Raw genomic sequence first — 21,663 nt, 5'->3', positions numbered from 1 at the left:
GAAAATCATGTATCTAAAATTTGGGTGTAGAATAGTACCTACAACCATGTCATCCCTCTAATGGCTCCCACAAAGAAGAGAGAGTAGAAAGCTGGAATCTCACTGGGCTCAGGTTTTATTTTTCAGTTTAAAATAGATGGGTCTATTGTGCAGTCTTAAGAATGAGAATACAGCTCTTGGCCCAGGGCTTCACTGCTGGCAGTATTTGATCTAGCTAACGTAACATTGTGTTTAATACATCTCAGCAAACTGCCTTATATAGTAGGATAGAGAAATGAGTCTCTTAACCATAATGGAATTGGTAGACCCCAGTTAAGTAAACTAGATACTATAAAGTGATCTCCTAATTCATTGCAGAACTTGCATATTCTGATACCAGTTCTTGCCATTTGATCCTTTAAGGAGCTAACTTGAACATCCCATCCTGCTTCCCAACATGCTTTTTGAAGCTACAGTCTGGGTGTCACTGAAGATTATGGCCAAATCTTAACTGTTCCCAGAGTACAAGAATGGCTTTGGGAATGTTAAGGCCATTTCTAGAAAAAGCACTGACCCTCCTCAACACAAAAATGTAGCTTCATATCACCATGTAATGGTGGTGATTTTGGGCAGCCTCTTCATTTCCTACTTCCTCTTTAAGACTACAACAGCTGTTTGCATATTAAAGCTAAGAGTGTACTCCTGTCAGTTATTATCAGCCTTTGCAAGGCAGTGCTATTACCGCCGTGCTTAGTATCATGGAACTGAAGTTGATGTCTTTATCAAGCTCCCCCGGACAGCAGGAACTGTTACATTTATCTTTTCCCAGCAGGAGAAGAGGTAAGTTACTACTGGCAGTACTGTATGTCAGGTCAGTAAGATAATGAAATGAGGGGATATAAATATGTTTTTAAATTCTGTAGCTGAATGCTGCTGTCCAAAATGCAAGTGCTTGAATTCCTGAATGGTTGATGGGAATCTTTAAATTTTGCTTCTTCATTAGAAAAGCAGGATGTGTGGTAGATAACAGATGATGTGAAAAGACCTGTCCTCTCTAAATAAGCCTGACTTTGTATTTCTCTAAAATCCAAACCAGAACTTGTCTAATCTAACCTTAGTAGTTTTACAAATTAGGGTTTTAGGATAAGCTAAGACTTTTGGCTTCATTCATGTGAATAGAGAGAGACAGGCCCACACACTCATCCTCTGGTGCCATGAGTTCTTCCTGCACAATTGCTTTCCGCTTGTGACAGAGGGAGAATGCACACCTAACTGAAAATACAACACAGTGAGGTCATGAGAACTAGGAAAAAGGAAACCTTTCCTATCCTAACAAAAACTGGAGTTAAGCACCATATTTGCAATAATTTTTTTTTTCTTCAGTTAATAATTTTTGCATGCTACTTCAGTGAGTTTGGGTATCTGGAAAATGAAGCAGGAAGCTAGAGCAGACTCAGCTTCAGTAAGCTTTGTTTTTCTTCCTAATAGCCAAGCATTGTTAGATGCCCAGACATGCTCAAAAAAGCCTGGTTCATGTGCACAGTCAAAATTGGCTTGTTCGTATGTGAGTTCAGGATTCATGCATTTGAAAAATATAATTATGAACCAGTCTGGTGGCCTGTTTTGTGATGTGGCATTTAGTTCTGTAGAATATGAATGCTATTACTAATAACAATTACATTAAGGAATAACTAATAAGAAAAATAGAATCACTGCTGTTGGCCTGCAGGGCTTTTCATGGAGCAGCATGGAAGATGCATGTCCCTTTTCCCTTTTGGCCAAAAAAGTAACTTTAATGTGGGTGTCGTATCCAAGCATGGGCTAACCAGCAAAATGTCAGAGATGTTAACTCAATTTCTGCTTTTGCACATATCAGAAGTCCACAGTGGGACTTCTGGTTTTGCTGCATCTTCTCCCTGATTCCCTGTCTCACTCTCCATCCTGCAATCTAGGAGATTGTCCCAGGCAAGTCCCTGCCAGTTGCTGCTGAGTTCATGAGATGCCCGAGGCTGGTCACTGACTCTGAGGCAATTGCACTGAGCTTTTGTCTCCCTGTCCTGAAACAGGAACACATCAAGAAAACCCACTGTGGCCAGAGCTGGCTTAGAATGAGTAGGTGGTGATGGTAACTGAAGTAACTTTGAGGTACCTTTTCTGTCAGGTGGGAAGAGAACAAGGAACACTTCTGTTTTCCTTCCATAAGTCTCAGTACCTGCAGGGAAGCTAGAACTTAAGACACAGGGGGTGTAGAGATTCCCTAACAAACAAGTGGGGAAGTTGTGAGTGGGGTAGGCAACCAGAGGGCTAATCAGAAGGGAAGGACAGCAATCAACAAAAAAAGGCTTCCCTGAGGACTTCATGCAGCTAGACAGCCTTCCTTGGTAGGCCACTGGTGCTCTGCAAAGGCATTTGCTGGGAATCACCGTGACTGCAGCTGGGATGTCCATTTTTCACAATGTCCCTGGCAGAGGGCTGTCTCCTGCCTTTCCCACTTCAGGATGCCTGTGGGCTCTGCACAGCTTGCACATCATTCATAGTTTTCTGCCTTTTTCTTTATTTTATGATTAAGAGATCCTTTGAAAACCGATATTAATGGCAAGGTGTGGTTGCATAAAAAGTCATCCCTAAACAGGCTATTAGTCTTAGCATGCCACAGAGCAGACAAGGCCTTGGAGAGTTGGTGGAGGGAAAAAAAGTTTCCCTTACTGTTAAGGGAAACAGTAAGCACAGGCAGCAGCCGGGAAGAAGTGCCCTAGGAACATTGAATTCTCCTGTTTCTCACCTACAGAAAGAGCACAGATTTCAGTTTGCTGCCATCTTTTCCCCTTTGCTTTTAGTGAAAGTTAGGACATCAGGCTAACTTGATTTTGATTGTAAATCATAGACCAAGCTCAGCTCTGGCCCTATGGGCTCTTATCTCCCTTTCAAGTGTCCAATCATCCAAACCATTGACTTCTGACAGCTGTCCAAGGGGTCATCGGAGCCTTCCTGGAAAAAAGGCAGGCTACACAGGAATTACTGTATGTGGTAGGGTTACACAGGATAAGTTTACTGAGGAAAAAAGAAGTAGTATAACAGTGTTTTCATTGAGATGGATTGCTCTACACCAGGCAGCAGGAGACATGATTTCATAGTCTGAGTTGGGCTGGAGCTCTGAGGCAGGCAGTCATCCCACATCATCCCAAACCAGCCAGGACCCATGGGACTCAAGCCACAACCATTATTTCCATGGAGATGGAGCACTATTCTCCCAAGTCATGAAGAACTAACTGTAGACAAAAGAGTATGTGTGTCCCACCTGAAGCACCAATACATCCAAGAAACCTGGGAAGAAACTGTATCCTCTTTTATGTCTCCTTCTTGCGATCTGGTCATAAATTAAAAGGTAGAGTGATGAACAACAGTATGGGAGTAAATTGTACCTAGTAACAGTAAAATGCACAGAGACATCCATCAGTAAGGTTGTTCAATAGAACAGAATACTTTATGCTGAAAAAGAGCCCTGGCAGTCACCTAGCCCAACCTTCCACTCAAAGTATGGCCAACTTAAATCCAGTTGCCCAGGCTTTGTCCTGTCAAGTTTGGTATATTTGCAAAAGTGGAGACTGACAGCCTTCAGCTGGGCAACACTGTTTGACTATGCCTCATTGTGATTATTTTTTTATAAATGATGTGGATATAGATGAAAAATGTACAGAAAATGTCTTCTGCAAATGTTAGGTAATCTCTCAAGGAGTTATTGTAAAACTAATCTGATGAAAATTGAGAAAATGTAACTTGATAGTTTCATGAATGCAGAACAGTCCTAGTAAATGCTAGTTCAGATGCCAAGGCTGTGTACTACTCTAAATGGGTATAAATCCAGCAAAAAAATATGGCTGTAATTAAAAGCAGAATTTGACCATATAAATTTTACAGAATCCTTTGAGTAAGCTTGTTTGAATGCACATTCTCAGCAATGCAGAGCATTGAACTCAAACTATGAAATCTCAAAATGAAACTGGAACTGCTGACAAATTCCTATGAAACTTGGTGGTTTCCTTTTAACACAGTCAGTTGTTCTGTGACATAGAGCCTGGATAAGATCAGCCTCCAAGTTATGCTGTCGGTACATGTTTTAAACTGATCATGAGAACTGGATAGTTTCTGCTGTAGTGCAAAGTAGCTGATAGAGCTACTTGGTAAAACCAAAACTCCTAGCTGTTGCATGAACCTGATTCTTCCAATGCCTGCATAAACATCTAAAGTGAGTACAATGCTGCTAAAATGCAAATTGATATTTACTGTATTTCTGACTGGTGGATTGCAGGGTTTTTTCCTATATTCTAAAGATTTACTTAAATTAAGTTTATTTTTAAATGATATGTAGGAAGTAGACTCTGATTCTGAACCAGAGATTGGATAAGTCCCAGATCCTAAAACACAGGTCCATATAACTTCAAACTCTGGGGAATAAAATGTTTTAGAAGCTGAACCTGTCTTGCATCTCAATCTTCTGTCATAAGCAATGGCAGAAGAGTGGTGCTAGCGAGCTTCTTGAGCTTATGCATTGGGATGTTGCTGTTCCTGGATCTTTCATTCTGAATTTCAGGGAAGAGTTGTATAGAGAACAAAATCTGTACATGTTTGTATCTGTATGTTCCTGCTTACTTTCTTTTAGTTGTTATTCAACCCCTACCTGCAGGTGGTAGGTTGTTTTAATTGTACAGCAAGTCTGGAGACCTTCACCTTCTGCATTCCCAGGAGGAGCACAGGCTAGGAAGAGGAGAAGTTCTTGTGCTCCTCTGAAGTCTTTCTTTCTGTAGAAGCTGGAGATATGAAGGAAGATTTGCAATGTATCACACCAAAGTGTCAGCCTGTATTGTTCTGTGCTGCTGCTTAGAGCTGAAAAGCATGCGTTCCCTAGATACGCAGCTGCATTTTAAATATTTTCTGTAACAAGTTTTCAACCCAATCTTATCCTAACATTTATGGCAAAAAATATGTTTATTTGAGGTTGTACTCAAATTATAGTAGTTAACATTGAATAAAATAACAGTGAAAAATATACAACAGGTGATAGTTACACAATGGAAGGAAAGTGAAAATGCGCAGCATGGGTGAGCAAAGAAGGAAGTGAGAAATGTTATCTCTTTATCTGAAAGCTGAAGTGAGATGGAGAGCTGACTGAAACAATGCAAATAGGCTGTCACAGGTGATGTGAACATCAGATACAAAGCAATGGACTCAACAGTAAATTAACTGCATATTGAGGTGGTGTGCTGGTTTTGGCTGGGACAGAGTCAACTTTCTTCATAGTAGCTGGCACGGTGTTATGTTTTAGATTTGTGCTGGAAACAGTTATTTTATATCTATATATAGTAATAAATATATATATATCAACGGTGTTGACAATACAGAGGTGTCTTCGTTATTGCTGAGCAGAGCTTCACAGAGTCAAGACCTTTTCTGTGTCTCACCCCACCACACCAGCGAGTGGGCTGGGGGTGCACAAGAAGCTGGGAGGGGGCACAGCTGGGACAGCTGATCCCAACTGGCCAAAGGGATGTGCTGTACAATATGATGCCATGCTCAGCATACAAAATTGGGGGAAGAAAGAAGCGGGGAAGGTTCGGAGTGATGGCTTTTTTCTTTCCAAGTAACTGTTAACGCATGACGGAGCCCTGCTGTCCTGGGGATGGCCGAACACCTGCCTGCCCATGGGAAGTGGTGAATGCATTCCTTGGCTTGCTTTGTAGTGTGTGGTTTTTGCTTTACCTATTAATCCATCTCTATGTTAACCCATGAGTTTTCTCACTTTTCCAATCCTGTCCCCCAGCCTGCTGAGGGGGAGTGAGTGAGTGGCTGTGTGGTGCTTGGCTGCCACCTTGGGTTAAACCACAACAGGTGGACAACAGGGGACTGCAGTGAGGGTGCAGCAGCAGAGGAAGAACAGCAGGTGAGAGGGTGTGTGGATGAGGTGGGTTGGAGAGGATGAGGGCAGAAGACAAAGTCCACAGAATGTACTAAGACAGCCTGAGAAATGGACCTTGAACAAATGTTAATATGCATTGCTAGTTTTTTTATGAAGTCCTTGAAATGGAAGCAAATACCTTCTTTCTGACAGTGAGATATAGAACAGAGGTTATTTGTATAAGGATCTAATGCTGCTAGGAATTTTAAACTTTTTTTTAAAACCTTTTTTTTTGTTTAAGCTGGATCCTTCACTGAAAGAAAAATCAGTTTAGTCATGTCATGAGGAGGTTGGAAAGGTTGTGTCTTTTTGCACACGTGAGAGTTTTGGAAGGAAGCTTCTGAAACCACAAGATGCACCGAAGGCAAAAGAGTTTCAGTAACAGAGAAAGACAAAGAAAGCAAACAGTGCCTGGGACCCTTCAGTCTTTTGCCGTGTACATATGTGTATGAGAAGATGGTCTGTTTTCCAGAAGAATAAGCATAAAACTCAGTTCATGCAGGAAGATCTGAATTACCCCAAAACAAAGTAGTTTAGGCATGAGCAGCAGTACAGTCACATTAGCCTGGTATTGCTCTGATGCTTCTTTTGGCCAAATGGAGCCAAGCAGGATACCATGTTAACACAGCTTGTTTGCTTCTGGTATTCAGATGAGTTTGTCTTTCTGGGATATTTCCAGAGGGGACTGCATTGTGCTTTGCACAGACACTACCTTTGCAGTACAAAAATACAAAGACTTTAGAAAGAGAGGGAATAGGAAAAGCATGATCTGAGCTGATCTCTGTAATTTTATAGAGTGTATCAGTGGCAGAGCAAAAATGTTGAATGTAGGAATGAGCAAATCAATTTCAAGTTTCAAATCTATTAACAAAATGTATCAGCTCAGGATTTTTCACTAGTCTTTCACATCACTTCCACTACCCTGTTTGCTGAAGTGCATTTGAGAGTTTGTGCGGAGGTGGACACAGGGCATCTGGCCAGCCTGGTGAACGGCCAGCCTCCTCCCATCTCCCATCTGTGGAGTGCAATGAACCTGTATTCTTCCAGGAACTTTGTAAGAACATGTGTCTTATACCTGCTAAAATGGAGCATGATCACATCGCAAGTGCTGTCAATGTGCTAACTTGATCTGCAGGGAAATACAATACAAGCAAGGGTGTGTCTACAATACCTGCTTAACTTTAAAAGGGCCAAGTACCCTTTCCTTGGTCCTTTAATTTTTCACACTGAAGTCTGAGCGATTATTGTGAACTTCTCTGTATGTTTGACTTGTACTCTACACCTGGAGAAGGGCCAGTGTGCCTGGAAACTTGTTTAGATTTTCCAGCACTTCTCGTTATTCTAGTGGAGGATACACTCTTGGTCTACAAACTCTTCTTGCTTACTGCCACTAAGTGTCATTATGTAAATGCTAAATGTTTTTGCTGTTCTTAATTGTCCCTTCACTGGAATACAAAATATTTTAATAGCTGAAATGATGTTTCCAGGAAAGGGTTATCCATGGCTTTTTTTAGGCTATGGAGTCCCTGAATGACTGACTGCCTCTGGTTGTGTTCAGCTGTGTTAGCGGACAGCATAAAAAAGATTCATCCGGCACAGGATCCTTTGCTACCCTTGTTTGGCAGCAATCGTATGATCATAGAATGCTTTGGGTTAGAAGGTCATCTAGTCCAACCCTCCTGCAATGAGCAGGGACAACCATAGCAAGGCTACTAACCAGCGCTGGTGCCAGAGGGTCTTGTACTCATGTCTTATACTAAGATGTTCCTTTTATTTAAGAAAACCACTATGATCTTTCCGATACACAGATGAAATCAATAAAACTGAATTCACAGTTCACATTATTCAAATGTGGGTTTGGATTCTTATTACTAAGCAGTAAAATGCAAAATATTCTGTGATTTCCATGTTCCTTTTCTTACAAAGCTTCTTGCAAATTTTTCAGTATTGTCAACATTGTAGGAGTTGTCAGTAACTGAGGTCAAATCACTCTTAACACTTCTGAGCAGATTGTGCCAATCTCCCTCATCAAATCACTGTGGTTCATAACATGAGTGTTCCCCAAAGATAAGATCCACCAGCCATAACAATAAAGACATGCCAAAGAGATCTACACAAAGCACAGCTGCTTAAAGGAAGCATCCCAGCTTTTGCTCAAGAGCTCCATGGTTTAGGCATATACCAGAGTTTAATGTTCCCCTTTTGCCACCACTTGTACCTCCTGTAAGGACAAGCACCCCTTCACTTCTGTCTGTAGAACTGAATGAAGCCTATGCTTAATATTGAAAATTGAACACTAAGTTGAAAGCAATACTGTGGCCTGGAGCACACAGCTTGTGCAGTTTGAGATGGGAATGCTGAGCCGAAATTTTCAGAGGGAAAAAGAAATATCTTTCTCACTCTTTGCCAGGAGAATTTTGAGCAACTGCTTGAGATTTTATGTGAACTGGGGCATTCCACTGGCCAAAAAATTCTTTTTTTTTTTCAGAGATGAGTGTTATAATCCCTGTGGGTGTGTGAGCTTGGGCCAGGACTAAAGTCATAGATGGTCAACTGAATCAAAAGGAGGCAAACTACATAGTATTGTTTTGACATTTTGGGGAATTTTAGCTATTTATTATCATTGCCCTCTGAATTTCACTCAGCATTCACTAAGAAAACTTACCAGAACATGTTTCTTTTGGGCCAAACAAAGTCAAATATGAGTTTCAACTAAGTACTTTTAGTAAAATAAAAAAGCTGTATAAAAAAAGAAGAATATATTCCTCCCTTTTCCTATTCATATTGTCATGTCTTTGTTTTCATTGTTTCCACTTAAATTTTTAGGCTTGGGCCCCATAGCCTCATTGGAACTCTTACAACTCATAAAAAGCCATGATGGTGTTTAGATGTCTGATGCTGTGGGTTTTATTACCTCAACCTTCAAAGGTTTATTCAGCTTCATTTTCATAATCACACAGCACTGTGTGAAAGCTTGCTTTCTCTTCTGCAGGTTGGTCTGGGAAATTCATTCATTTACTGACAGGATCCAAATTGCTGTTGAAATGTCATGCAACTTCCTTGTGTTCTTAGATGTGGATTTCAATTCCTGACTTTGCTGCCAGAACCACCAAGTGCTGATTTTTATGGTGCAGTGTTGCTTTGTTACATCCCTATGAAGTTGTAACAAAGAGATGATAAATGCACTTTAGAAATGGCCTTTTGCCTACAGGAAGAAAAAGACACAAGTGCACAAACTTGTTAGGATAGTTGTGTACAAGGATTACTGCATGGCACATGTTTCACAAAAGGTAGGGAGAACATACGGGCTATTCTGTAACAGCATGAATGGTTGGTACTGCAAGCTCAGAAAAAATCACCTTCCAGATGCTGGTGCAGACCTTCTTCATGGAAGTGCATCAGGATGCCTGGCAGAGCCATGTGGTTGAGTTGCATGGGTAGATTGTGCTGAGATTGCACAACAGATTGATGTACACTAGTAAAATCATGGAAAAAAAGAAAGATGGCTTCTAATACAGACTGTTGCTTCTAATACAGATCCTTGCTGGTCACCACAAGCATTTTATGACTCTGCTTTCAATATCACAAGCAAAAAGTTTCCCTCTTTGTATTCTTCTATGTATTTATGGTATATGTCAAACTCTTCTCCCTCTAATCCATCTGGCCAGGCAAGATTTACTCTTATTTCGTATTTAATAATTACGATTGTTATCTGCTGGGGCTTTGATTATGTATCCCCTTATTTTTATTCTACCCTTTTACTCTCAGTAATAATGTATATTTTAAAAAGTCCCATCCCCTACATTATGCAAGGTACATGGTCTGCATTCTTAATGTACTGTGAGCTATAGAAAGAGAGTAGATCACTTCAAATGCCCCACAGGAGGCTAACCCAGGGATCTCAACATTGATGTGAAATAGTTGCATTCTTCATTCAGTTCTTCCCTCCATGTCCACCTGTTTCTAGGTAGGCTGTGTGGAGAAGTGAGTATAGCAGGAGATTGAGGATGGTAAATTTCTTTATAGTATTAACCAGGGGTCCTCAAACTACGGCCCACAGGCTGGATACAGCCCCCCAGGGTCCTCAATCCAGCCCCCGATATTTACAGACACCCCCCCCCCGCACCACCCCCCACCCCCCACCCCCCCGCCGGGGGTTGCGGGGGGAAACCAAGCAGCCGCAGATGGCTGCCTGCCACTGCATCCGCGCGCCGGCCCCCTGGTTAAACAGTTTGAGGACCCCTGGTATTAACTGTGAAATGCTGTGTTGGCTACATAATGAATGAAATCTAACCCAGCTGTCAGGGATGGGATCTTTGTTTCTACATCCAAGAAATGGAGATAGTGATGCTGATGTTGTTTATTAGCTCCTTTCTCATACAGCTAAAATAATTACAATTTATCACACATTAAGTAGTGGAAACTCAGTCCTCTGATAAAGCTAATTTGCTTTTATTTACATGTAATAAGCCTGCTTACTGTAGTTTGCACACACCCCTTTAGGGTGACATAAAGGTCACCTTTAGCTGTGACATCAAACAATTAAGGCCTACATTTCCAGGAAAATCTTGGCTGCTAACTTTACTAAAGCTTGAGCCTAACTTTCTGGGGTACGGAGGGCTCAAAAATGGAAGCGATCACAGAAATGCAACACCTGAGAAAATCAGAGCCAGAATGTTTCAAGCTGAGCCACAAATGAGTGGGGAAGTAACGTTAAAAACCGTCTCCAGTAAGTCTAGCTCCGGGGAAGTCTAAAATTGCTTCTTCTCTTCTTTACTTCCTTATGCCTACTTCTGGATCTCCTTCGCTGATTTTTTTTTAGAGTATACTCTATGTTAGCATGCTTTATTCAAAGTAACTCTTCCTTCTTTTCTATTATCTCATCAGTTTTGTTATAAATGTCCGTGGGTTTTGTGCTTGGCTTTTTAGTTATGTTGATCTGTATACAAAAGTACAGTTTGCTTGTTACTGGAACAGTAAGGTACTCTAAAACTGGACTTTCTTCTATTGCATTATTTCAGGGCTGTTGGTTTACTGTCAGTAATACAAGGTACTTTGCATGTGTCAGGCGCTGCCACGTGCAAAGCGAAAGAATTAACAGCAGTAGGTTTTCACATCTAATCCATTCTGAAGCAAACTTTAATTTACCCACCCTGAGATTTCCAAGTATCTCTTGTTGAGTTCTAGGTATCTGCTGGTCTTGAGGTTAAAGAACTTGGGCAATAAGTATCCACAAAAAAGTATACAAAGCAGAGTTGAAACAAAATCAGGGTTAGCAATCTTGTAAGCTAGATCAGGCATTAGTGCAGGCAGTTAAAAAAGTCTGCTTGTGCATGTTTCTGAAGCTCTTCCACATGTGAGAAGCCAACTGCAATTGATTTTTATTACTGATGGGTAGAGGTTCAGTGTGAAGTTGTAAAAGCACTGGCCTGTCAGACTAAGACTGCCCTGCAAGCTACAGACCCTGAAAGCCTCATGGCTGAAGTAATGGAAGTTTTATTTCCCTTCGTTGCCACAGGTCAGTAGTTCACATTCCATGTGTGTGCACAGGTTGTTTTAACCAGGATTTTCCCTGTTTCTAGTGGTAGCCTAGTGTTTGTTTTTATTTTTGCTGATTTTTAGCTGCGATGGGTTTTGAAGGCTAGCATGGCTCTAACCCAGGGGTCCTCAAACTTTTTAACCAGGGGGCCGGCGCGCGGATGCAGTGGCAGGCAGCCATCTGCGGCTGCTTGGTTTCCCCCCCAACCCCCGGCGGGAGGGTGCGGGGGGGTCTGTAAATACCAGGGGCCGGATTGAGGACCCTGGGGGGCTGTGTCTGGCCCGCAGGCCGTAGTTTGAGGACCCCTGCTCTAACCCATCTCAGCAGGAGGAGGTAGCTGTGGCAAGTTCTGGTGCAAACCCACTTCTCTTTCAGATCCACCTGACAAAATGCTCCAGATCCTCACAATGCTGTTGCTGGAAACACAGCTCTCCATGGTTTCAGGTAAGAGAAACTGCCTTTCAATTCCACCAGTAGAACCAATGCAGCAAATATCACCACGCCCTCAGTACACGGGCTTCAGCACTTCCAGTGACACCTACACGAACAGCCGGCGATGTCTGCAGCCTCTGCTTTGCAGCGTTGTGCAGAAGGCACTGCGTACTAACTCAGCGCAGGGCAGATGTCCATCGCTTTCCACAGTCAGGCTTCTTTAAGGCACAGTGTCCTGCCAGCTGAGGCGCAGAGCAGCAGCGGGCACGGCCATGAGAGGGAGGATGCCCAAAGCAAGCTAAGCCAACTGTGAGCAGAACAACCCCAGTGTGAGGCAGAGTGAGCGAAAACCACATGTATTCCCCTGTCCAGGCCTCCAGCGCGAGCAGCTTGGCTAAAACCCAGGAGGAGCTGGGCAGCTTTTTAATTACTTTTCCTTCATTATGGTTGTATTAAAATACATAAACAAACATTCCTAGGAGGAATTGAAGCTTTCCCTGTATTTCACAAACACATGAAATAACAGGAATGCATAAACAGGTGCATGAACTTCTTTTTTAATGTCACTATCAGTAATTCCAAGTGTTTCTGAATTAAATCTACCAGTATATGGTACATCCAATATGGAAAGTAGTAACAAGGTATATTGAATGATGTATCATAAATAACTCCGTTATCAGGTACACTTTAAAATGGTAAACTAGTCATAACTATTAATTTCATATTTGGTGAATAGCTAAGAAGATTATTTTGATATACTTTCTGTAACACTGTTGCATGTATCTGAGAAGATGCGTGGGATAAAGTTATGTTCAGGTGGTCCTGGGCTTGTAGAAGACTGGAATTGCTAGGTACCAATTCTTCCAAGTTACATGTGCTTATCCAGTGCAATGCTGTTTCACAGGAGTTGCACTGTTCTCTTGGTAAAGGATAATGAAACCAGATTTACTATTTCCAAAATTAACTGTTGCTTTTACTAGAATCTTAGGATTTACAGTTCAATCACAGTTCCACAGAGGTACTCCCTGTGTAATCACCCTCTCAGCCTTAACTTATATCTAAAACGTGAAAATAAAACCTTGCTCATTTTGTCCTTGGTTTTCAGACTCTGTTATCAATAGAGAATATAGAAGATTTGCTATAAATACTATTGACATGGTAGAAACGTTAGTGTGATTAGGAACAAAAAATGCTAAAAACTTTTAGTTAAACCAGTAGCCATATACCTGACTACATGACACGTTTTCACCCAAATTTAAAGAAAATCAGAACATATTTTAATACCAAAAAAACCCACCAAAACTCTTTTCTCTTCCTGTGGCAGCTTTATTTACAGTTGAAGTTCCTCAACAGCTATACATTGTGGAGCATGGGAGCAATGTAACCATGGAATGCAGATTCCCTGTGAACGGTTCATTAAACCTAGGACTCCTGACGGTTGTTTGGGAGCAAAAAAGGCAGGGCCAGTCGAAATCAAAAGAGGTGTACACGCTCCGCAATGGGAAGGCATCGCTTCCATCACAACATCACGATTATGTAGGAAGAGCAGCACTTCTGCACAGCGAACTGAAACTGGGACGAGCTATCCTTCAGATCACCAGCGTGAAGATCACAGATGCGGGATCATACCTTTGTCTCATTGACTATCAGGGTGCGGACTACAAGTACATTACTTTGGAAGTAAAAGGTTAGTGGCTGGCTTGAATGTTAAGTATATATTCATTGCAATGTCCCCCCTAAATTCCTACAAGATTGTAGAAATTGACTAATTGGGAGGGATTTGTTTCTAACTCTCTCACCAACACCTTGTGCACAGCCCCCAGGGCCATGAAAGTTATCTTTGTGCTGGCTAGTCCTTGGTTCAGTGGCCAGCCGAGCTTCTCCAGGAGCAGACTGCTCTGCCTCCATCCTTCATCCCTCTGACTTCTTCCCACACTCTCCTCCAGTGGCCCCACCCCATACCTCTCATTTGACCCCCTGCCCTTTTGGGTCACCTCTGGCGATTCCCAAAAGTTTCTCAGAGGTTCTTTAATTGACTTACAAGCCCTGCTGCAGCTACCTAAGTGGCTGGGAATTCCCCGAGTGACTGCAGCTCCCAGAGCAAGGACGTGATTTTCTGAGCTTGTCAAAGCCAAAGGGACATTAGTAATAGATGCGTACGTTACCGGAGAGCATGACAGACCAGTCCTTTGAAAGGCCTCTAGTGTTTCCCTCTAACTGCAGTATGCCTGTGTGATACAAAGCAGCGTTCATTTCCCACCCAGGCATTTAAATACGGATTTTTGTCAAATGCAAAAATGGATACAGCTGTTTTTAAGACCCGCATTTGTTCCTCTGAACTGTCCTTACAGAAATTCTAAGTTCATTTTGTTGTAAAATGACTAAAATATCACACTTGTCTATAAGCTATGGTAAAACAAATATTAAACCCAGCCTTTTTCTTAATGTAGCATATTCAAAAAGTGGAAATAGGGTCCTGTGAGACTTCACTTGTTTCCTGTGTATTGATAAATTATAAATTCAGTGTCAGCTTCTGCCTTGTATAAAGTAGTGAAGTAAGTTCTGTCACTGGAGGCATGAGAAGGATTGAATAACAAATACTGAATTGTTCTAGAGAACATCCTTCACCATTTCAAGTCAGTGTGCCTCAGACACAGCCATAGACAAAACATGGCATTAAAGGGAAGGAAGGAGAGCGAACTGGGAAAATGATGATTGTTGCATAAAGGAATTTCACTCAACTTCTTATGCAGCATCCTACAAGAGAATAAACACTCAAGTAATGAGAAAACCAGGTGAAGACAAGTTTGTTTTTATATGCCAGTCAGAAGGCTTTCCTCTGGCAGAGGTTTTCTGGCAAAATGAGAAGAACTTCAGTCTCAGTGGATCTGCAAATACCACCTATACACTGACTGCAGACGGTCTCTACAATGTCACCAGCATCCTGACATTCAAACCAAACCTGAGTGAGAACTACAGCTGTGTGTTCTGGAATAAGGAACTGAATGGACAAACTTCAGCTCATATTTCCACTTTAGGTTTGTATGACTTTGAACTTATACAAGACAGAGAGTGTTAGTATATACATTGTGCCCTATAACCCATCACTGGAATTTGGTTCTAGAAAACCGTGTAATATTGATGCTCTGGAAAAGAAACAAGGCTATTATTTATGCCTTTGAAGCCTCAGCTATCTCACACTCCAGCAAGCTAGTCTGTCATTTTTTTGCTATGTATTTTAGGTTCAGGGTAGCTCCCATTATTTGGCTGCTAGTACAGAGGAAATTCTTTAATCTGCATAGGTGTCTCCCCTGATCTAGACTCCTAATTAATTGTTCTCCAAATGGGATACAAATAAATTGCAGTAGTGCTCACTCAAATGCCACACAAATGGAAGATTTTACTCATGTTTTTTAAAGCTTCCTATAGTTATATTGCAGAATGAACTATTCATAAGATGAGTGTAAGCCACCATGTTGATAAAGTTTAAGAATCTTTCGTTCAGTCAGAGCAAGACTTTGGAGAGTTAGAACTGATTACTTCATAAACAATGCCTGTTTTGTAAAAGTTATAAATTTACTTTATTTTCATGTTTTTTGACAGCTTTAATAAGTACACAGTATAATGGACAAAAATCCCTGGTCTTATTTATCGTCCCCACGTGTGTGATGGTGGCTGTTCTTCCCTCTGCATTAATAATCTTTCAAAAGAGAAAATCATTTGAGAATGGGCAACCCAAAGAAGGTACATTTTACTTCAGATAGTGGATCTTTTCACTTAGCATGACCTTTTGGAAGTTTTAGTAACTCTAGGCACACTTGTGTGATGTTAGTCACATTTTATTTCTAGATGCACTCTGTTCTAAAATGAGATCTTGGATCATTTGAGTTGGGTTTTATTTTCCTTACCTTGTTACTTACATGAGACAAGGTATGTGAGAAGATATATTTTTTAATCCTATCAGCTACTATTCTGTAAAGAATACAAACAAAGCTTTGGTTTGGGTAAGAAGGGCTGTCAAAACATAGTTTGAACGATGTTTTTCTTCATGGCTACAAAGTCACCGTAGCTACAGCATACAACACAGAATTTTTATTTTTGATTCCCATTAAGGCTGTATAATTAAAATGGTATGCTGTATAGGACTATTACAAACAGTGTTTCTTTCCTTGTTTGCAAGTGCAATAGTGGAAGGTAATAAAAGAAGCAGGCTATTATTCTAGTCTTGCATATGGATAGACTCTAGTAAACTCAGGCAAATGCATTTACTGTCATGAAATTAAAGTCTTGCTATTAAGGACGTCCAAATTCAGTTCAAAATTTGTAAAAGAAAAGAAGTGTAGAGAAGTTTAGGTATTTGGTAGGAGTTAATAAACTTAAATGTGCTTAAAGCTCGGTTTAATCTAAAAGTTTGTTGAATTGTTTTTTTTTTTTTCAAGTCTAGAAATGTTTAATCTAAATTTGTATATGTATTTACTTTAACAGACAGGAAAAGAAAACATAACCCTAACCCGAAAGATGAGAACAGTAAGTCATACGGTTTTCTATATTTATGCTTACAGCTTTTTCTTTCTTACAGCTAAAATCTTATGGCAGCTTAAGTAGGTAGCAGCTTACATCAAAATAGAGACTAGCTTTGAATTTGGATTCAGCTTTTCTTCAATTTTCTAAGAATGCCAAATCTAATGGTATAACTTTCTCACAGGTGATTTAAAAATGTGTAAATGTTTGTTCCCTTTCACTGAGCTACAGATAGCTTACACACATAGGTCGGTATACACCTCTGTATGCTAACTGCAGTTCTAGTAGCCATAGCTGAGTAGGATACACACAGAAATCTGGTTGTTCTAGAAGGCATCAAGATTTTTCTGGTAATAGTCTGTTATACCTGTGGCTCAGGCTACAGGTTTTGACAACAAAAAAAGATACCTCGTTTACATGGAATATTAGATCAGCAACTGAGCCAGAGCCACTTCTCATCTTATGAGTATGTGCCTGCCCTAGACAACCAGGAATTTTTGCATTGCAGAGGGAAGGTAATGCCTCAAAAAGTATCAGGATGTATGTAACTGTCCTGTACTAAAATGGAACTGAAAAAAAGAAACTACCATAGAGAACTATAATGCTATGGTAAGAAAGCTCTTAGAATACCTACTTACATAAATCGCTTTTGTTACCTATACCTAGAAGTCTGACAGGTTAATGTACTGTCAGAAGAGAGGCTGTGGCCAGTGTTAGGTATGGTGGTACTGGGCTCAGCTGTAACTCCTTGGTGTCCAAACAGAGCCTAACACAGCCTATGGAGATCAGGCCTGAGGCTGCCAAGTGTGCTCTAGGTATATAAATGATTCTCCCCCAAGGAGCAAAACTGGAGCAAAACTGTGATGCTGCTGACCAAGCAGCCTGAAGAAACAATACACAGCAGTTTCTGGACACATAGGCAGCTTTGGGCTTTTCCAGGGACAGAACTGACTTGAGAAGCCACCTGTGTTTCTCACTGCTAAACAAAAAATAGGTCAAGAAGTCATCAGCCTAAAAAATAACTTCTGCAGGTAAAATGAAAACTAGGGATTGAATGGAGAGGGCATGAATTCACTGATTCCCACATCACCTCAGATTGCGGTGCTTGTATCTTACCTGTAGCTGTCCAATCCACTGCCATTGGTAGGTATTACAGTCAAAATGACACTTTCAGAAAAACACTTTCATCTTTCGGAAGTCAGCACTTGCTGTAGTCAAAGCCCTTTCTTATTTTTCACGTGATGGTGTGATTGCCATGGGCAAATGAACAGAAGCTCAAGGCAAGCAGCAATCTGAAGGACAGCGTTGGTGCATGTCTGGACGTGATTCCAGTGCACGTTGTCTGAGCGTAGCGTGGCTTCCCATGGCTTGTTGTATTACTGTTGCAGAATTTTTTCACTTTGTGGCCGTAGCCGCCTCTATGCACTTACTGAAATGAAGAAATTAAAGGAGAGGTAGCAGCTTTTTGTGGTCTTGTTTTACTTCTTCATTTTAATGACCGAAAGTCTTTGTGCAACATGCAGTAAGTCATATGACAAACATTCATATTTCTCAGCATCATATATTTTTAAGAAACACTGGAAATAACCTTTTTTCCATGATGAATAGGTAGTTGAGGCATAAAAGCCACAGATACTTTACCAGAGACCCTTGGAAATGACCCACATGGCCTTGGTTACAGGAACAAGGATTGCTCATGTTATCATTTTATCCTACGGCTCAAGCTGTATCAGCACTGAAGGTGTAGGACATTTCACCTCATCACTGAAGTCCCAGTTCTGCAAACTTTTATTCAGATGCGCAGATTTTACCCATAAGCATTCCCATGGATGCTATCTAACCAGATTTTGGTTTTGTTATTTAATTTATATGGCAGATAGTGATAGCTCTGGTGTAATAGTAAATTCAGAATTTGGACAACAGATAAGAGAGAGAGAGAGAGAGAGAATTCTTCCCTCAAAAAGAATTGCAACAGGATATCTTTGTAATTAATGGCTGCTTTAAGGAGCCATTTTAACTTCAGCATAGCCCAGAAACGTTTGCATACAATAAAGACATGGCCTTCACTCTTTACCACTCAGTTGTTAAAAACAGTTCTTTATTTGCTTAAATTATTGCAGATTTAAAGAATAATACTAATCCATTTTCTTTTTTCAAGGAGATGATTTTAACTCTCAAACTGAGGCTTTATACTTATCAACTGTCACAGCTTCAAGAGACAGTGGGAGTGTGGGTCTCTGAAAACGCTTCATCTCACATGCCGTAATTTGCACTTTTTGTATCTGTTTTTGGGGACTTCAAAGGACAGTTACAGCACTTTATCTTTGGCATGAACAGTGAACTCAAGGGGATTTATTGCTACTGTAGCAATGGAAAGCTATGCTTCTTCAGATACCCTATTTTGAAGTTACTGAGAATTATGTGGTCATGAAATGTGGTTTACCATTGCAGAGAGGGTGTCCAAGTGCCTTTGGTACACTTTTGCACTTACTGTTGCTCAAGTTTGTTTAAGAATGCCTTTATTAACTGTTCCAGTCTCAGGAATGGTGCTTGGATTCAAACATCTTTCGGCAAGTTGAATAAAAGCTGTACATACTCTTATTTCTAAACAGTCATCTTTCAGGTGGAGACATCATTACATGCTCCTATCTTATTTCCAAACTTCCCAGCACATTAAACTGGAAATTACCACAAGCACCCACCAGCATGGCAATATATGGAAGGCGTTTCACATCAAAAAAGCAATAAAAGGTTGAAGTTAAATCAAAGGACAGACAAAAAAAATTTCTTAGGAGGAATTTGGAAGCAGAAGTGAAAAGGAAGCTCAGAAGATTTCTCCAGTGACTGTTTTTAAACAGTAATTACAACTTTTCTCAAAGGAAAAGATGAATCTTTTCCATGCCAGGCACTTATCTGTCTTGTTTCCTATTACTGGAACACCTAAAAATGCCTCATTCAACTCTGAACACACTGTGCACTGGGCATAGCTTCTACAATGCCAGTTTTGAAAAAATGCCCAACAGGAACCAACTCTGCATCTTAGTCATCAGATAGTGAAGCAAGGGCACTGGGTAGAATCTGTCACGTTATTTTCAAAAAGCGCTGGCTCTGGTCAGCTGTGTTTTCTCTTGAGATGTAACAAGATTGAAGAAAGGTGTTCACATGGAAACTACTTTTGTCATTGTCTTGCTATTCGAAGACTGCTATCTGTTTCACAAAAAATATTGTATCAATTATGTTAAGGTTTTCTTCATAGCACTTGCTCTGGATTTAGATGGGAGCTGCTTCTCCAGGGTCACGTTGCAGCTATTTACTTTGGCACAAAGTGGACCTACAGTGCTGCTACGAGCCCAGAAGGACAAGATGCACCCCCCACCCCCCCCCATCTATTTTACCAGGATAGCTGATTTTGAATAGCAGGGCTGCTGTTGATTTACCTGTAGAAGAGAAAACCGAATGTCTCTCTCTGTCATCACTTCAGTTATCCATGTGTTGTACCTTTAAATACTCATTTGAGGCTATAGGATTTAGTTGAGACAAATCCCTGCTAGGATTGTAATGTCCTTGCTGACATGGCAAATCAGGTAGATGTCAGAGAATCAGAGGCAGCTTCTTGAAGCACTTGTGTAGCTTCAGATGCAATAGCAGCTTAGGGACTGCCCTGGCTTGCACCACCTAGCAACACTTAAGGGTGAGTACATAAGGTCAAGCAATTTCTCCCCGTGCCAGATTTGTATTCTGCTGGGAACTATGAGCCCCTTCTGTCAGCCACAGTGAAAAATCTAACCCAGTGTATTCCTGGAAGGACTTAATTTTGCATTTTTCTATTTCTTTTTTCCTTGTAATCATAAAATGGAAGTAATTCATACTGAATTTATGTGGATGAACAGTGTGGATATACTAACACCACAGCCTTTGAAATTAGATTATGGTGATTATCATTGTACCTTACTGAAATGAAAGTCATCCTGACATCATCTTACGCCGCTGAGCAAATGTTGCCTGGGTTTGGGCGGGGAAGAACAGGTGTGGGCAGCACTTGGTGCCCGTTTTACAGGCATAGCAAACACTGTCCTGCTTCCCTATTCATGGTCTGTATACTGCTAGGTTTCACGCAGTATCCCCTAGGCAGAGGCAGCCCAGCTTTGCACAGCAGTCCTATGCCCTACCCACCCCGTTTCACATGAAAGGAGCAATAGCACTATTTGCTGTGATAACCGTAAGAACATCCAGAAATATATCCTTGGTTTACAGGTTTCTGTATTTTTACCAGCTCTTACTGGGTACTTAAGAACTGCAATAAAAACTAATCAGGATGGTTGTCACATTTTAGTTTGTGAAACTTAGCTTGTCAGCAGCTTGGCCAGTCTATATGTGTCTATGAATTCATGCATGAGTTGTTTTTCACTGTAAACCATGGAGCATATGATACGGGTGTGATACGATGAGTCTCTGTTCTTCCTGCTTCAGCTACTGTTTTACATGTGGGTATCCTGAAACAGCTGAAAAGTTTTCAGATACAGATAAACTGTCTGCAAACTGTTTGGCTTTTTTTTTTTTTTTTTAATAATTTTGAAGTTTACAGTAAGTCAAGACCTGATATTATTAGACCATAAAATATTAGATATTTTTAGATGTACTATAAAGTTTATTTTGTAGGGACTGACTTTAATACTTACACTCTCAACTCTCATTTCGGAGTGGCATAGTGGACACCTTGCATAGGAAGCCTCCATTATCTTTTCTAATATGTACCTCCCCTATTCATCTGCATAAGTTTGTCCCAGCTGGGAGACTGTCATAAGCAATAGCATGTGTCTGTATTGTGTAAATGTACAGATTCAGTGAACATTGATGGAATGTTTGTATGAAAATCTGTGCAAAGAATCTACTCGCTGGTTTATAGTCATCAAACAGGCTACTGAATATTGAGGAAGACCATTTTTCACAATGCGGGTATAAAAAAATAGTTTCTAAGCATTTAATTCTTGTCTGATTAAGGAACACTACTTTTGCAGTCCCCTGACCTCCTTTACTGTGAGTTATTTGCCATTTTAGCACAGGAGCAATGGGCAAATTAGGGGATTCCTCACCTCTGCTAATAAGGATAGATTTTAAGGGCTTGCAGTAGGTTTCTCTGAGGTTTGCTACTTGTAGCAACATTTTTAGTATCTGTGACTTGCAGATACTTGCAGATACTCTGCAGAACTGCAGAGCTTGCACTGTGATTAGGATCACA

The 21,663-nt window shown here is 40.8% G+C and overlaps 1 protein-coding gene across 4 annotated transcripts; it reads left to right on the top strand.

Moving 5' to 3' along the window:
• The first annotated feature begins 44 nt into the window (after positions 1 to 44).
• On the top strand, positions 45 to 20,966 carry LOC130142559 (programmed cell death 1 ligand 2-like). 4 transcript variants are annotated; one of them, XM_056324743.1, is made up of 7 exons: positions 45 to 819; positions 11,847 to 11,915; positions 13,228 to 13,590; positions 14,657 to 14,941; positions 15,507 to 15,647; positions 16,389 to 16,430; positions 18,583 to 20,966. In XM_056324743.1, exons 1-7 carry the CDS (start codon positions 738 to 740, stop codon positions 18,663 to 18,665), a joined length of 1,065 nt encoding a protein of 354 aa, XP_056180718.1. In that variant the 5' UTR covers positions 45 to 737; the 3' UTR covers positions 18,666 to 20,966. The 4 variants fall into 4 exon arrangements, with proteins under 4 accessions (XP_056180718.1, XP_056180719.1, XP_056180720.1 ...); XM_056324745.1 differs by lacking the exon at positions 45 to 819 and adding an exon at positions 3,338 to 4,225; XM_056324746.1 differs by lacking the exon at positions 45 to 819 and adding an exon at positions 3,338 to 4,225 and having other exon boundaries at positions 11,796 to 11,915.
• Positions 20,967 to 21,663: the final 697 nt, after the last annotated feature.

This window comes from Falco biarmicus, chromosome Z (genome assembly GCF_023638135.1).
Source record: "Falco biarmicus isolate bFalBia1 chromosome Z, bFalBia1.pri, whole genome shotgun sequence".
Lineage (NCBI taxonomy): Eukaryota > Metazoa > Chordata > Aves > Falconiformes > Falconidae > Falco > Falco biarmicus.
This window is presented reverse-complemented; position numbering and strand designations above follow the sequence as displayed.

What these genes read in the sequence shown, in the direction of transcription:
- LOC130142559 (XM_056324743.1), top strand. Translation starts at nt 738, where the DNA reads ATGGAACTGAAGTTGATGTCTTTATCAAGCTCCCCCGGACAGCAGGAA. An exon ending in TTTTCCCAGCAGGAGAAGAG is followed by an intron (nt 820 to 11,846) that starts GTAAGTTACTAC and finishes CTTCTCTTTCAG; the next exon opens with ATCCACCTGACAAAATGCTC. An exon ending in CATTACTTTGGAAGTAAAAG is followed by an intron (nt 13,591 to 14,656) that starts GTTAGTGGCTGG and finishes CTTCTTATGCAG; the next exon opens with CATCCTACAAGAGAATAAAC.